This window comes from Nanorana parkeri, unplaced genomic scaffold (assembly GCF_000935625.1).
Source record: "Nanorana parkeri isolate BGI_ZX_2015 unplaced genomic scaffold, ASM93562v1 scaffold550, whole genome shotgun sequence".
Taxonomy (NCBI): domain Eukaryota; kingdom Metazoa; phylum Chordata; class Amphibia; order Anura; family Dicroglossidae; genus Nanorana; species Nanorana parkeri.
In genome coordinates this window covers 689,723-704,607 of record NW_017306818.1, presented here as the reverse complement: position 1 = coordinate 704,607, position 14,885 = coordinate 689,723, and the positions used below count along the sequence as shown (strand labels likewise).

The 14,885-nt window shown below is 41.4% G+C and overlaps 1 protein-coding gene across 1 annotated transcript in view; it reads right to left on the bottom strand.

Annotated features, from left to right (window-relative positions):
• Positions 1-13,415, bottom strand: part of SLU7 (SLU7 homolog, splicing factor) — a 24,609-nt gene extending 11,194 nt beyond the window's left edge. The window contains exons 1-11 of the mRNA XM_018561915.1: positions 13,401-13,415; positions 11,249-11,415; positions 9,864-10,017; positions 9,702-9,782; positions 7,839-8,003; positions 5,516-5,584; positions 3,936-3,983; positions 2,450-2,581; positions 2,255-2,352; positions 1,276-1,343; positions 77-216 (exon numbers count right to left, since the gene is read on the bottom strand). Coding sequence (XP_018417417.1) covers positions 77-216; positions 1,276-1,343; positions 2,255-2,352; positions 2,450-2,581; positions 3,936-3,983; positions 5,516-5,584; positions 7,839-8,003; positions 9,702-9,782; positions 9,864-10,017; positions 11,249-11,400 — 1,107 coding nt within the window. The 5' untranslated portion in view covers positions 11,401-11,415; positions 13,401-13,415. The remainder of the gene's footprint in view (positions 1-76; positions 217-1,275; positions 1,344-2,254; positions 2,353-2,449; positions 2,582-3,935; positions 3,984-5,515; positions 5,585-7,838; positions 8,004-9,701; positions 9,783-9,863; positions 10,018-11,248; positions 11,416-13,400) is intronic.
• Positions 13,416-14,885: the final 1,470 nt, after the last annotated feature.

Below are 14,885 nucleotides of genomic sequence, written 5' to 3'. Positions count from 1 at the left end.
CGACTGATGACAAATTTTGGAATAACTGCAAAGTATATATATATATATATATATAAAATCCATATAAGCAACGTACTCTTTCCAGGATGCTCTTTTTCTGTTCATCCTTGAAGTCCTCCTTCTTTACTTTAAAAGATTTGCATAAAACTTCCAGTTTGGTGGGATCAGCCTGAAGATGGACATCGGATCCTTTTTCATAGGCCTCCCAGGCGAACACTGCACAAGAAGAAACATTGACATATATACAGAACAAGTGTTAGGCATTACATACTCTCCTGATAAAAATGCTGTGAAAAAAAAAAAAAAAAGGATAGATGAGAGGATAGATAAGAGAGGATAGATAAGGTAGGTAGACTAATTTCAGTAAAACCAGTATGGATGGAAGTATGGAATCAATCAATCCTTCCTATGTGCTAGCAGATGACATGACTCTATCTCGAACACTATAGTAATGCTCAGATAACAGACTGAATATGAAGAGAACCTGCACTACCAATAGGCAATTTTGTTAAACTGGCTGCCACTATAAACACCAGAAAAGGTTTAATTCCCCCAAACTTCAGTAAGGCCTCATGCTGACAGGCCTTATTTCCAAACCATGTGTTTGCAATTCAAATGCAGTCTGACAAGAAAAGGCTACATTTGACCTGATTTTGTCTGCAGTTCAAACACAACCTCCATGCTGCCTCCAAAGAAACGCAGAGCAATGCATAGCAGGTCAAACACAACCTCCATAGAAACTCAGAGCAATGCATAGCTGGTGGTCAAACACAACCTCTGAATTGCCATGTCTATCGCTCAATTAAAGCCAATGGGACCTCTGTTTAAGGTGCATTTCAGAAGCAAAATGTGTCACCAGCAAATCACCAGCTCAGTATAAAGCCATTTATTAGACACAAAAAAAAAATCACAGCAATGTTTCGAAGCACATAACAGCCCCTTCATCAGGCAGACGTTGACATCACAGTCACAGACAGAAACATTGCTGCTGTTATTTTTATTGCGACTCTTAAATGCCTCTAAACTGAGCTGGTAGTATGCTGCTGACGCTCTTTTTTCTTTGCAGACTATGGGCAGCAGTATCATCGCTCTGTAATTCACTAAAGCACTGCCTTCAATTAGGCTATTTGCACTGTTTGGAGTGAACCATACCCTCTGTATCTTTGAGATGCATTCCAAATTCATGGCAATCATAGGAAACAACACCTGTTGACATGAGCCCTAACATGTATCATTTTAAATAAGAACATTGATTGAAATAGTAACTTTACTTACACTGTGTCTGTGCCATAGCAATTGTGGCTCCAGAGTAACGTACAAAATTATCACCAGCATAGCTGACACTGAAAAGAAAGTCCAAGTTTACTAATATGACAGAATTAACGGTTTCAAAAAACACTTAAGTAATGTAAAGACCAATAACTTATACTTTTCAGTTTTTTCACCTAAACCGCCACCTGCTGTTCAAATACGAAATTGTAGCTCAATAAATGAAATACAATTGTGCTCTATAATCACTGCTGAGGACCAGTCAGATTTCTAGCTTTGAATGTATACTAAAGAACATGATTTGTTGCAATTTTAGGTGCCTGAGGCCATACAATACAAACATCAGGCGTACTTCACCACCTGGGAGCCACAGCTGCAGCGTATAGCCACCCAGAGAGATCAGTTACAGGAAGCGGCTGTACACAGGTACTTGCGTCAAAGCTTGCATAGGCACGTACTTACAACCCTGAACGTATACAGTCTGCGTTCGGAGTTGTACATTCGTGCACAAGTACCAGCATATGCCCAAATACAAGTGCACCCTTTAATTGATTTCTATGGCGGCTGAATGCAGCAGTGGTGACTCCCGGGCAGGAAAATACGACTGCTTTTTACACTGCGCGGCCCCAGGTGCCAGTGTGCATGAGGCCTTGTTCTGCAATTTTTTTTGTATTTAAAAACTAAATCTTTGACAATTTTCCAAAATAAAATTTCAGTTGTACAGGAGTGTGCGAAAATGCATTGAAATATCAGTGCAATGCCCAGTTTTTAAAACACACGGGGGAATTTATCAAAACGGGAGCAGACAAAATCTGGAGCAGAATTGCACTGCAACCAATCAGCTTCCATCTCTTATTTTCAAATCTTACCTGAGCAAACTAAAAAGAGATGCTGATTGGTTGCCATGGGCAACTGCTCCAGATTTTGATAACACCCTACAGTGTACAGCAGCTCAGTGGTGTGATCAACAGCTTTTAGCACATACTCGTCTGGATTCTTTCCTGCATCAGAATACGGATTTTCTCTCATGGCTCTGGTTTTGGGATCATAGTATGCAGAGTTTGGATTCAAATTCCTCAAGTACTACATCAAGACAAAAAAGAAATTAAGATAGCAATACCAAAGCATACAAATAAAACCGGTTTTGCTTGTTAGTTTTGCAAACATTCATATATATTACCTTGGCAGTATCCTCACGAATACGCAGGTTTCTGACTGTAATTCGTCTCTTGGAATCAAAGTTCTGTCCAGGCATATCAATGTCATCTGCGTATTTATCCTCATCCTCATCTTCACTGTTACGGTCTCCATCCTGAAAAGTATGATAGAAGAATATTAGGACTAAGTATTAGCATCGGGGATATATATATATATATATATATATCCCTGAAATGTAGCTTTGGAGCCATATTAGTCACTCATCCTAAACGTGATTACAGGAATAAATTCAGTCACAATACCACGGTCTACCCATATAACCACTTTTGTTTCAGTATGTCCACTTTTCCCCATGCTATATGACCCCTTTACACCAAAAAGAAGGATTTTACCTAAATGTCCAAATATTTCAGCCATCTGAAACATACCTGAACCTTTTCAGTCACTTAAAACTAAAAGGTAAACCCTGTATCCAATGGCAACTCTTATCTCAGCATCAAGTTATACAGAATTTCCACTTCTACTGGTTTCATTACAAAACCACAAGGTGCCATCAAACTGAACTGTATTCTTCATAAAGTTACCTAAACAAAGAACATGGATGACAGTAACTGATTTATTATGGGCATCTTGTAAGAGCTGCAAACACAAACAACTGTGTTGGCACTGGAGTTTGGAGACACTTTAAAAACTGGGTGGTAACTCTCAACACTAGGGTCCATGCAAGACTAAAATATCAGTTTGGCTGCCATAAGCCAAGTGATGGTTCCTCATAAAAAGCTGCAGTCTTTTAGCTAGTGGGTGTGAGTTGTCAAGAAAAGCTTTAACATATTGTACTCCTTTGGTGAGATGATGTCCTAACATAACTAAAAGACAAAGCCCATAACTCATTGTCTATTTACTGAAATATAGCACAGCTTTTAGAATGCAAAGAAAAACCGATATATTATGCACTAAAGGTTTAGTTACATGACAAAGCTGTCTATACTGCTTTTGCTGCATGCATACATAGTATATGATTTTTAAAGATTGAAGGGGCAATTTATCAAAACTGGAGCAGACAAAATCTGGAGCAGATTTGCCCTGCAAATCAATCAGCTTCTCTGTCTCATTTACAAATCTTACCTGAGCAAACTGTAGAGAGATGCTAAATGGTATATTTTGGACAATCCAAAATTGAGATTTCCCTGACAGAGTTCCCCATCTTCACCTGGGCAAGCAAGCAAAGCTGATCACCCCCCAGTGGAGAGCTCTCTTCTCCAACCACAGGGGTCCTGCCAGGAGCTACCTGAAAACTGTAAGATCTGCTGCAGGCGCAATAATCATTCATTAGGGAACATTTCCTTGAAGTAGCAAATCCACCCAATTCATGGAGACTGTGTGAACCGTAAATAAAAGGTAATGCAAATTTATGACCATCATGACGTGCAAAGTATAAATAGTAACTAAATAGAAAAAGCTAATGTGTTGTGCAATGGAGTAAGTTGCGGCAGAATAAAACAGCTTACGTTCTGAGCATTCTGTTCCTCTTCTCCCCACTGGTGTCTTGGAGAACTCTGGAGTAAAGAAAGCAACTTGGGTGACAAAAGAAAATACAGTCAAGCTTAGAGAAAAACAGAATAATTGCTCTATTGAGGAAGGTAAACAATATAGTATTTATAGGGTTAAAGAGGTTGCAGCTGTAATATAAAAGAGATCCAAAGGCCCTTATGGCCTGTGAGTCCAGGTAACCACCTATACTGCAGAAGATTCTAGGATCACCACTTATTCATGATATACTGTATGCTGCAAGTAGCCAAAATCTATGAAATGTATTTCTTGTATCAGGGCCCAAGAGATGTCAGAGACCCCACTTCAGTTAGTTAAGATAACTTCTAGTAAACCAGCATGTAAACAGCAATGGTATAAATACCACATACATGCTGCTCAGAAAAACCTAACAGGTGGGAAATTATATTATACTTGACAGGATAGGGCTCTCTCACACACATACACAATCTATACCACCTTGTACCGTACACATTTCAACACCAGGATAATTGAGAACTATGCTGGAATACAGATGTGAATATACATAGCAAAAGTGGATCAAACGTGTAATTATTTCCTATTATTAGAAAAAAAACAAAAAGGTAACAATGAGTGTAATTCAGCACATATAAAACTAACTAGATAACATGAAAAATTAAAGCCCAACTCTTGCTTTTTTTTCTCTTCAGATTTGGACAGAAGGGAAAGGGTTAAAATCTGCGTCAGGCTTAAAATGCCATCTGTTTGCCCATTGAAGAGACTTCCCCTCACTTCCTGTCTTCAAGCCAGGGTGTCACAGGGACAAGAAGTGGTGGGACGTTCCTCCAGTGTAACCAGACAGAGCATCAAAATATTTTCTTTAGTAGAGTGGGTAAAGGTTAGAATCTCTGCAAGTGTCTTCCTATACCACGGGGCAGATCTCCCCAGAAAAGACAGACAGCAATACAAACATGACGGAAATTCAAAGCTTTCTTCCACTTAAGACTCCAGGAATATTTTTTTATTCACCCTAGTAAATGGAGCTACCCCTGCACAGCAAGGGTTAAGTGCTATCCGGCAAGCTGTTACAGTGCTCCTTCAAGCCTGTCTCCCCCTCCTTGCAGCATTGTAATCTTCTTCACCGTCCTCACATCTATACACTGTGTATAGACGTGATGATTTATGGGACCTTAGACTGCTGCAGAGGAGGAGAGAGGCTCCAGGTAAAGGTCTAAGAAGCCGGCTTGGAGCTTCAGGTGAGTCCATCTTTTTTTTTTTTACTTGGACACAAATGAGCACTTAACCCTTGCACCGCAAGGGAAAATTAAAACATTTCCCGGAGATCTTTTTAAAAAAATGTTTTGGCTAGACTTGTGCTTCATGTGATTAATACCTTTAGACCTTTCTGAGCTTGACATTTTCTCACTGCTAAAACATCCTCACTGGTATCACGCAAGTTGACTTTGCACATAATGTGATTTATGGAAAGTCACAGATGATGTGTACTTATTGGTTTAAGCATGTTGGTTACACAGCAAACATTACACAAATGACCGCCCATGATAAAACAAACACTTACAACTTGTTCTGAAAGCTTTCCTGATGCCAGCTCCTCCTGCAGTTTCTGAGCCTTCAATGTACGTTTTGCCTAAAAGAAGGACACATAGTTTCACCTGCAGCTGAGACTCATCATGACGAATGGTTCATTTTAACTCTTTCACTAGTGGACTTTTTTTTTTTTTTAACATAGAAAAGGGGGACATGACCGAAACCTTTAAACACATTAAGGCTGTGGATAGGGTTCAGGAGTGCAGTATTTTCAAAGCCAAGATCAAGAACACAGGGACATGATCCTAAAACAAGGAAAGTTCAAAACTAACCTTAGAAAGTATTATACTGCCGAAACAGTAGAAGATGCTTGAAACAGACTTCCAGTAGAAGTAGTACACCAGCCAACAGTAAATTAATGTAAACATACTTGGGGCAAATCTATATAGATCACTTAGACCAAAAAAAAAGGTTAAAAATATAAATGAAAAGAAAAAAAGGGGGGGGGGGGGCAGACTCAGGTGACCACTTGGTATTTTTCTGCTGTTGTTCTTCTATGTTAAAATGTTAATTTGTGGAGTAAAGAAGAATGCCAGGCAGAAATCTTATTAACCCTTGCAGTGGGACTACCCCCCACACTGCTAGGGCTAACTGCTTATTGCCTTGGGTAAAAAACAAAAACTTTCTAAAAATGACTTAAAATCCCCAAAAGATTATATATTTTCGGAAAACATAGGACCTGTCAAATGCAACATATAGAAAGTAGTGGAGGCACTTACCGGTCTAGATTAGGAGTGTATGTTCAAACAGGAAGGAGTTTATTCTGTAAACGTTTCAATGGATCGCAGACGATCTTTGTCAAGGCCTTCAAATACAATGAAACTGTGGACTAAGTAACTCCTGTTTGGACATACACTCCAGCTCAAGACCCGTGAGTGCCTCTACTTTCAATTTATCTTCAGATGTTATTTTGCAGCTGTGCACCCGGGCACATACTCCCTGGATGGTGTGCAGTGACTACCATTGGAATTGATCGAATAACATGAAGGTAGTAGTGCAATAAATCTGTTTAACACATCTATATGTTCAGTAAAAAATATATAAAATCTAATATCACTGCTTTTTAACCACCTGCTGTCCGGCCGTTGTAATTAAACGACCAGAGAGCGGCTTCTTGAATGCGGGTGGGCGTTTTTAAATGTCCCATCCCGCCCCGCTCGTGCCCACCGCTAGGAGTCGTGCACGAACGGGAAATCGGCTTTCAATGTAAACAGCCAGCGATGGCTGTTTACATACAGGCGGTCAGGCGTCCCCGAGCTCCGCTGTTCCCGGTGTGAGCCCGGGACCAGCACAGCAGCCCTGCAGCCGGAGATCAAACGGAGCTCAGTACACGAGCTCCGTTTTATCTCCTCCTCGTCGGAATGCAGGAAGTGATGTGTATTACATCACTTCCACATTCCTCTGTCACTCTCCGGTACAGAAACCGGAGAGAAGCTAGTGAAGCAGGTCTCTGCTTCATCAGCTTCTTTGGGGGTCCCTAGGTGACATTAGGGGTCTTAAAGACACCTGATGTCTCCATAAAGAGGACCTGTCACTGCAAATTGGCTATCACATAGGGAGCTTGTTTGCTCCCTATGTGATAGCAATAAAGTTCAGTGAAAAAAAAAAAAAAAAGTTTAAAAAAAATTAGTTCCAAAAAATAATAAAAAATGAAGTCACATATCAAAGCAATAAAAAATTTAAAGTCCCCCGCCCCCACATGCACGCGCAAACATGCGTCGAGTCCGCCTACGTGCGAAAACGGCAATTGCATCCATTGCGCCGCACATGTTACATATTGCCCCGAATGTCGGAGTGAGAGCAATAATTCTAGGGCCATTAATCACTGATAACACTAAACTGATGAGCGGTAAAAGCTTTTAAAGCGTCGGCTATGGCCAATTTAGGGTATGGTAGTTTTTTGCGATTTAGCGGGTGCACGCAATGTTAAAGCTTGACATGTTTGGTGTCTATTTACCCGACGTGACCCCGTCTTTTATATTTTACAAAAAAACTGGGTAACAATAAATGTTTTATAACATAACGTAGGGAGAACAGGTTTTTTTTCAAAATTTTCGTTACTTTTTTCATTATATAGTTAAAAAAAAAAACGTAGTGTTGATTAAATACCACCAAAAGAAAGCTCTGTCTGTGCCCAAAAATGGTATAAAATTCATTTCAGTACAGCGTTGCATGACGGAATAAATGTCAAAGTACTGCAGCGCTGAATACTGAAAAATGGCCTGGACAGGAAGGGGGTATAAACACCTGGTTAAAAGAAGCCCCTTACTGTATGAAAAACAATAATGACATACCAAGTCCACTTTGGCATGCTCTTCTACTATCTTCTGGTGTTCTTCTGGGTTATAGCCATTCCACCGGTCTCTCTTGCCATCATAATCCAACATAAGCTGTGGTTGCTCATGCTCATCTGGAGCGATATTCATACCGTTGAATTTGGCTCCAACTTTACGAGGTCTCTGCAAAGCAAACAAAATATCCCAAAAGTTCAGAAAGCAAACGTGCTGGTGAATGAGGTTCTCGTGTAAAAGCCTAGTGCAAGTACACAACACAGAGGATAAACCCTCATCCTTTTGAGTCATTGGACAAACATAAAATTCTGTGGGGGACGGGCGACTTTAGTTTGTTTTTTTTACCTATTTGGACAGGACAGGTTTTCTATTAGACCCCTAGTGTTACCTTTCCACTTCTATAGGCTTTATCTGGGGAATGAAAGCTGCCTGCTGAGGAAGCTAAATGTAAACACAGCAGGCAGTGGCTAGGAGCAACAGCGAACCTGCTATTGGCTATTTTAAATTGCAGTAGCTAATAGCAGGCTGGCTATTGCACACCCCACTCAAAGAAAAGGGGGAATACAGATTCGGGGGTGGGGAGTGTAGCACTTGCTGACAGGCGGCGGGTGATCCATCCACTGGTAAGTTGGCCATCTCTATTCAGTTTATTTATGGTAGTAGTGCTTCTGTACTCCCCCTTTTCTTTGATCCCCTTGGCAAACGACAGACACCCCGGTCCGCATCTACAAGAAGCAGCACACCCATCATTCCTACCCAGACCCTTGTGGCAGCGCTGCATCTAGGGACAACTCTCCCAATTTTTATATTGCACCCACCACTGCCTGCTGTCAATCAGCAGAGCAGGCTATTGGTGGTTTGGGGGCACGGGAGAACTGCACCTCCATTTCTTTTCCCACTGCTGCCACAATCACTCTGCCGTTCTCCTCACTGCAGACTCAGACTGTCAGCGGTCTCTCCTCACAGGCTGTCATCGGCTACAGCGATCTGTGTCCCCTGTGACACAGATCCCTGTAGCCAATGACAGCCTTTGAGCAGAGACCGCTGTCCGACCACTGAGAGTGAGGAGGAGAACGGAACAGTTATTGAGGCGGCAGTGGGAGAAGAAAGAGGCACAGTGAATGGGCTGACAAAGTCCAGGCGCCAGAACACAATTTCTAGTTGCATTGGCGACCTGGCGCATGGGATTTGTCGAGCCCTGTGCTATGTGGAAAACATTGTAATTGCCCTTTAACCCTTTTACTGCCACAATTTTTTTTTTGTAATACACGTTAAAAAAAATGCACATTTTAGACCTGAATTTTACTTAACTCGCAAATAGTATACTTCCCGAAAGTAGACATCCCTTATAATAAAATGGTGGTAGTTGCAATTTTTTATGACACACAACATTAGCGCAAATGTTTAAACCATATTTTCATTACAAAAAAATACACATTAAAAATATTTTTAGTGCACATAGACACAACATAACACCCATTTTTTGTAAAATATAGAAGATGACGTTCTGTCGGGTAACTAGATGCCAAATATGTCAAGCATCAAATTTGCACATGCTCATGAAACGGCAAAACACTATGGTACCCAAAATGGTCCATTGGTGATGCTTTAAAAGCTTTAATAGCTCATCAATTTAGAGTCATCAGTGAATGATGGCCCTTATATGTGGGGCCTAATCGTTATATGTTTCTGAGCATGTAGATCAGTTTTTTTACTAGAAATCCAGCAACTGGGAGATTGTTTACATGCCGGCACTGCCAGTGATGTAGGGTTAAACAAATCTATAGGGAACATCTAAGAACGGAAGGAGAAAAAAGCTTTATAATTAATCCAATTATTGTCATAAATACAAAATAGGGCACTAACCTCAAAACAGTCCTTCCTCTTATGTGTCATAGAGCCACAGTTGTCACAAGCTCCCTGCCGATATTTTGTTGCAATTATCCCCTTAAAATAAATAATCGTTATTTCATTTGTTCAGATATTACAGCATATTTATGATTAAGTAATATAATACTTTCTATTCACCTCCTTAACTCCTTTTCTGAACCATTCCCCCAATAGTGTGTACTCTTTCTGCTTCTCATCCTGGGGCCTCTGGTGCTTCAGAGTTGGCCTTTTGGAAGGATCTACATACCAGGGGACTGAGGAAATATACTGAGGGATGTGAGGGTTGATGTCCCTAAAAAATACATAAAAAAGCAGAGGGTTATTTTTCACAACCAGTTTTATCAGCATAAAGGTCAATAGATCACATCCAGCACATGAGATGGTAAGGTTACACATACAGTAGTCTTACTCATAGACATTTCATTGTAAGCCATTGACAGCATGCAGAGCAAAACCAATGTTTTTTTTTTTAAACAAGAATGAATGAGTGTGTTTCAAAGGGTTGCTTCTTGCCTCATGAAGGTGTCCGTATACCATTGCTGGCATCAAGTTGTCCATGGCATCTGAACTCATATGGACATATACTAGCTTATGTGCGTATGAACTTAGATGCGTATGGCCTTCACTTCTCTGCTGACTAGTGAATGACTTGAATAAGTAATTTACTAGGCAGGGCTGACATAAATAGAGTGTAATGGGCAGTGGTGGTGGTGGCACCTGATGATTACACACTATTGTTAACATGTTGGCCCTAAATGCGTCTCGTGGCAACAGAGCATACACAAAATGGCTGAAGCCCGAGGTCATTCTGTGCACACACCACTGCCGCATGAAAGACTGATTCAAAGCTGACATGTAAACAAAATAGTGGCAACAGCAGCGCCGCTCATTACTATTTATAGCGGTGCTGCTTAGTGAATGACTTATTCGAGTGATTCACTAGGCAGGGGAGAAGTAAAAGTACAATATAAAATACATTCCAAACGCAAGACCGTGAATGTAGTTTTGATTTATCCAGCTAAATGCTGCGGACCAAAGCAAAGCAGTGTGTATGGGTCCATAGCATATGATACTGCTGCATTCTGATCTATAGAAGTGACAGATTGACAGATCTAAATGCAGCAAATTGTTTACCCATGTGCATGAACCCTAAGATAACATAGGAGGGTAGTGCTGTTAAAGTAGAAGTGTATAAGGGGGGGTAGTACTGGTCAAGGATAAGTGTATAAGGGGGGGGAGTACTGGTCAAGGAAAAGTGTATAAGGGGGGGTAGTACTGGTCAAGGATAAGTGTATAAGGGGGGTAGTACTGGTCAAGGATAAGTGTATAAGGGGGGTAGTACTGGTCAAGGATAAGTGTATAAGGGGGTAGTACTGGTCAAGGATAAGTGTATAAGGGGGGTAGTACTGGTCAAGGATAAGTGTATAAGGGGGTAGTACTGGTCAAGGATAAGTGTATAAGGGGGTAGTACTGGTACTATAAGCGTACTTGCAAACAAATAAAGGTTTTCATAAAATACTTACTTTCCTTCTTCATCCACTTCAGCCGGGGCATTACCCAACTTCCGCTGTTCTTCAAGTTCCTTTTTCTTTCTCCAGTCTTCCCTGGTCATCTTTTTTGGCTCCTCCATGCCAGAAGATTCACCCGGCGCAACAAGGACTGTGCCTCCCGACATCTTGGAGTAATTCTCTAAAACAAAAAAAGAATCCCAAAATGCTTAGCAGTAAAACCAACACTGATTAATTCAGACATACAATGAAACCAAAGGAACTTAGCGGAGCATCAAACATGAATGGTATACTCTAACCTGATATACACACAGAACTGCCAGTCAGCATCTGAATCAACATCACACTTTGCAAAGTGAGCTTATCCATACACCTCTGTACGTTCTAGTGCTCCCTACATTTCTGATAGTGATGACTATTCCCACTCTTTATTCCAGTCTATAAACGGTATTGTCACCGCACCTCCCAACAACTTCATTGTAAACAATGTGGGACCTGGTCCTGTACAGTATCTGATAAGGTATGAGTGCCCGCCAACATACTAGTGCTGATGAGCAGAGAAACAGACTGCTGTCTGTCCCAAGGACCATAGAGTAAGTAATCCATTGCTTTAAGTCATCCCTTAGAATAAAACATATTATAACCTGCTTCACCAGGGGAAGGGGGCACAATTTAAATTGTTTTATCCTTGCCCCGAGTTCTGCTTTAGCCCAGTGTGACACTAGTAAGTCTGCATTTTCATTTTTTTGAGCATTAATACGTGTTTTTCACACCTGGTAACGCATGTTGTATGCATTTTTCATGCATTATGCCTTTTTAAATAAGCCAATGAAAAGCTGAATCCTCTAACATTAGGCATCGCCTTTGTTGTATCTGCTTCCTGGTTTTTCTGCGTTGTGTTGCGACATGTTGTTGTTCTATCAGAGCTATCTTGAGTCATACCAGCTATGACATCTTTGTGGCATTTCTCATCCCAATCTTGATATACTTTACGGCCAATATCCTCTCTGGCCTTCTTTTGCTTGCCACTATCTTGTACTGGTGGTCACCGGGGTCAAGCAGCAATTTCCTGGACCCAACAGAAAATAACGGTAATCCTCGTCTGTGTTTTCATACATCAGCAAATGCATGGACAATCACAAAAGGTGTGAACGGGGATTTAAAGAAGAACTTCGGGAAAAAAGGTTCTTAACCCTTGCAGTGGGGCTACCCCCGCACTGCAAGGGTTATATGCTTGTTTTCATCTAGGGTGTAAAATAAAGTTATACTCACCTGAAGCTCACAGCTAGCTGGCTGTTTGACCGGTCCCAGCAGCCTCTCCACCCCCCCCCATTCTGGCATCTAAGGGCCTGTGAGTCATCACGTCATATACACTGTGTATGCCATTCTAATGACACAGTGTAGGAGGAGGAGAGAGGCTAGAGGGAGCGCTCTGTCAGCCAGCTGTGAGGATCGAGTGAGTATAACTTTATGTTACACCCTAGTTGAAAACAAGCACTTAACCCTTGCACTGCAGGGTAATCCCATTGCAGGGGTTACAAATTATTTTTCCCTGAGTTTATTTTTAAACTTTATCTAATGCTTGCTATAGGGAGAACTCTCTAAGGCAGGGATAGGCAAACTCAGCACTCCATCTATACTAAAACTACAAATCCAATCATTCCTCTGACTCTGGGAATCATGAGACGTGTAGCTCCACAACAGCTGAAGTTGCCTGCCCCTGGCCTAAGAGGTCGATTCCCTTAACTTTCAGAGATTTCCCCTAACTACCTGTTGTGTCTCTGGGACAGGAGGTGAAGTGAAACTTCCTCAATGGTACACAGACAGCAAAAATATAACCTGACAGTTTTAACCCTTGCTACACTATCCAAAACAAAAGGTTGTGCCTGCCTATACATACACTTTAATACTTGTGAAGCCGATATTCTCCTGGAATACTTCCCCGGCGCCAGCAGCATGATTCTTGGCACAATAGAGGTGCAGTCAAAGGTCTGGTATACAACAATGTGTATATGTTTACATGTGATGTACCAATAGAGGTTGATAGGAGCAGTGACCCTCATGTAGGAAGACTTGTTATGTATACACACACACGTATATATAGCCAAACGACACAGTTATATACATAGATGTCCTTATATTTCCCCTCTGTAAGGCTCACTCACCGGACACACCACCCACCGAGAGACGACACAAAATCTACTCGCTTCTACGTAGAAAGAACAACCCGGAAGCGATACAATAGCCCGGAAGTGACGCAATCCAACAACAACTGGGCGGATGTTGCTTCTTCACGCCCCTGCAGCCATAACCCTTTCTCTGCTGGAAGTGATGCGCCTAGTAGAAGGGCGTGGCTTCGCTCTGTTCCGGGCAGTACTTCTGTGCGTGCCGAGCATGTTGTTCGGGATACATATCTTAGCCCATATATAATAATGAAGGATAGAATACTTTTACATTGACTCACTTGTAGATTGATCTTTGTAAACCCTTTTTGCTATCACATAGGGACTACTAATAAGGGGATCACCTTTCTGTGATCTATCCAAAACTGAAGAAAATGTTTTTTGGTATACATACACATTCATTTCAACTTGCTTTAACCCCTTCATGACTGAGGCCTTTTTTTCATTTTTTTGTACCCATGTTATATTCCACATTTTAGGCCTGAAAATTACTTAAAACCCCCCAACATTATATATTTTCTGAATGCCAAGACCCTATAGAATAAAATGGTGGTAGTTGCAAATTTTTATGTTGCGCAATATTAGCGCAACTCCTTATTAAACCCCAATATTTAGTGAAAAATTTAATTAAATGCCCCAAACCACAACAAAATACCCATTTTTTTATGGGGGGGCGGCCCCTTCTTCGGGACGCAGAAGCGATCTGGCGACAGGTAAGTCGCCAGGATCGCTTCTGTTGTAAAGCCGACAGTCGGCTCTACAAGTTTAAACAGAGTCCCGGCGGCAAAAGTCACCGGGAGTCTGTTTAAACAGCCCCGATGCCGGCGACGTACACTGTACGTCGTCAGTCACGAAGGGGTTAAATTGAGTATGTGATGCAGTTATATCACATCGCCCCATGCTGCACTGAAATAAAGTTACCACATGCCATACTTTTTTTAGAGCACACCACAAAAACACAGTGATGAAACTACATTTTGTGACCCATATTTTAATTGCATTAAATAAAATTCATACTTTTGTACTACATCAAGCATTCCGACCCTCATTACACTATTCTTTGATCTGATCTTTCTTGATCACATCACTTTTTGCATCCTAATATATCCCTATGTTATTTCTGGCCTCTGTTCACACCAGCGCAGTCCGTTCCAGAATGCACTGGAACTGCGGGCAGGTTCACACCATTATCCCTCGCTTAGCCCTCGCCCCCTCTGCTTATTGAATTGGGTAGTCCTACACAGCGTTCAAAAAATCACAACCACAGTATGATGCAGACGGGGGCCTCATTGAAGGTTGTATACATGAGCCCTTTAGGACTGCATGTACACAGGAGTTACACTAGCACCCAGCTCCATTCCCAGCATCTTACTGATGCCGAGAAGGCTTCTGCCCGCCACTTGGTGGGGGTAGGGCATGTCTGAAGCAATACAGCAAGAACCTACAATAATGCTGGCTTAGGAATATTT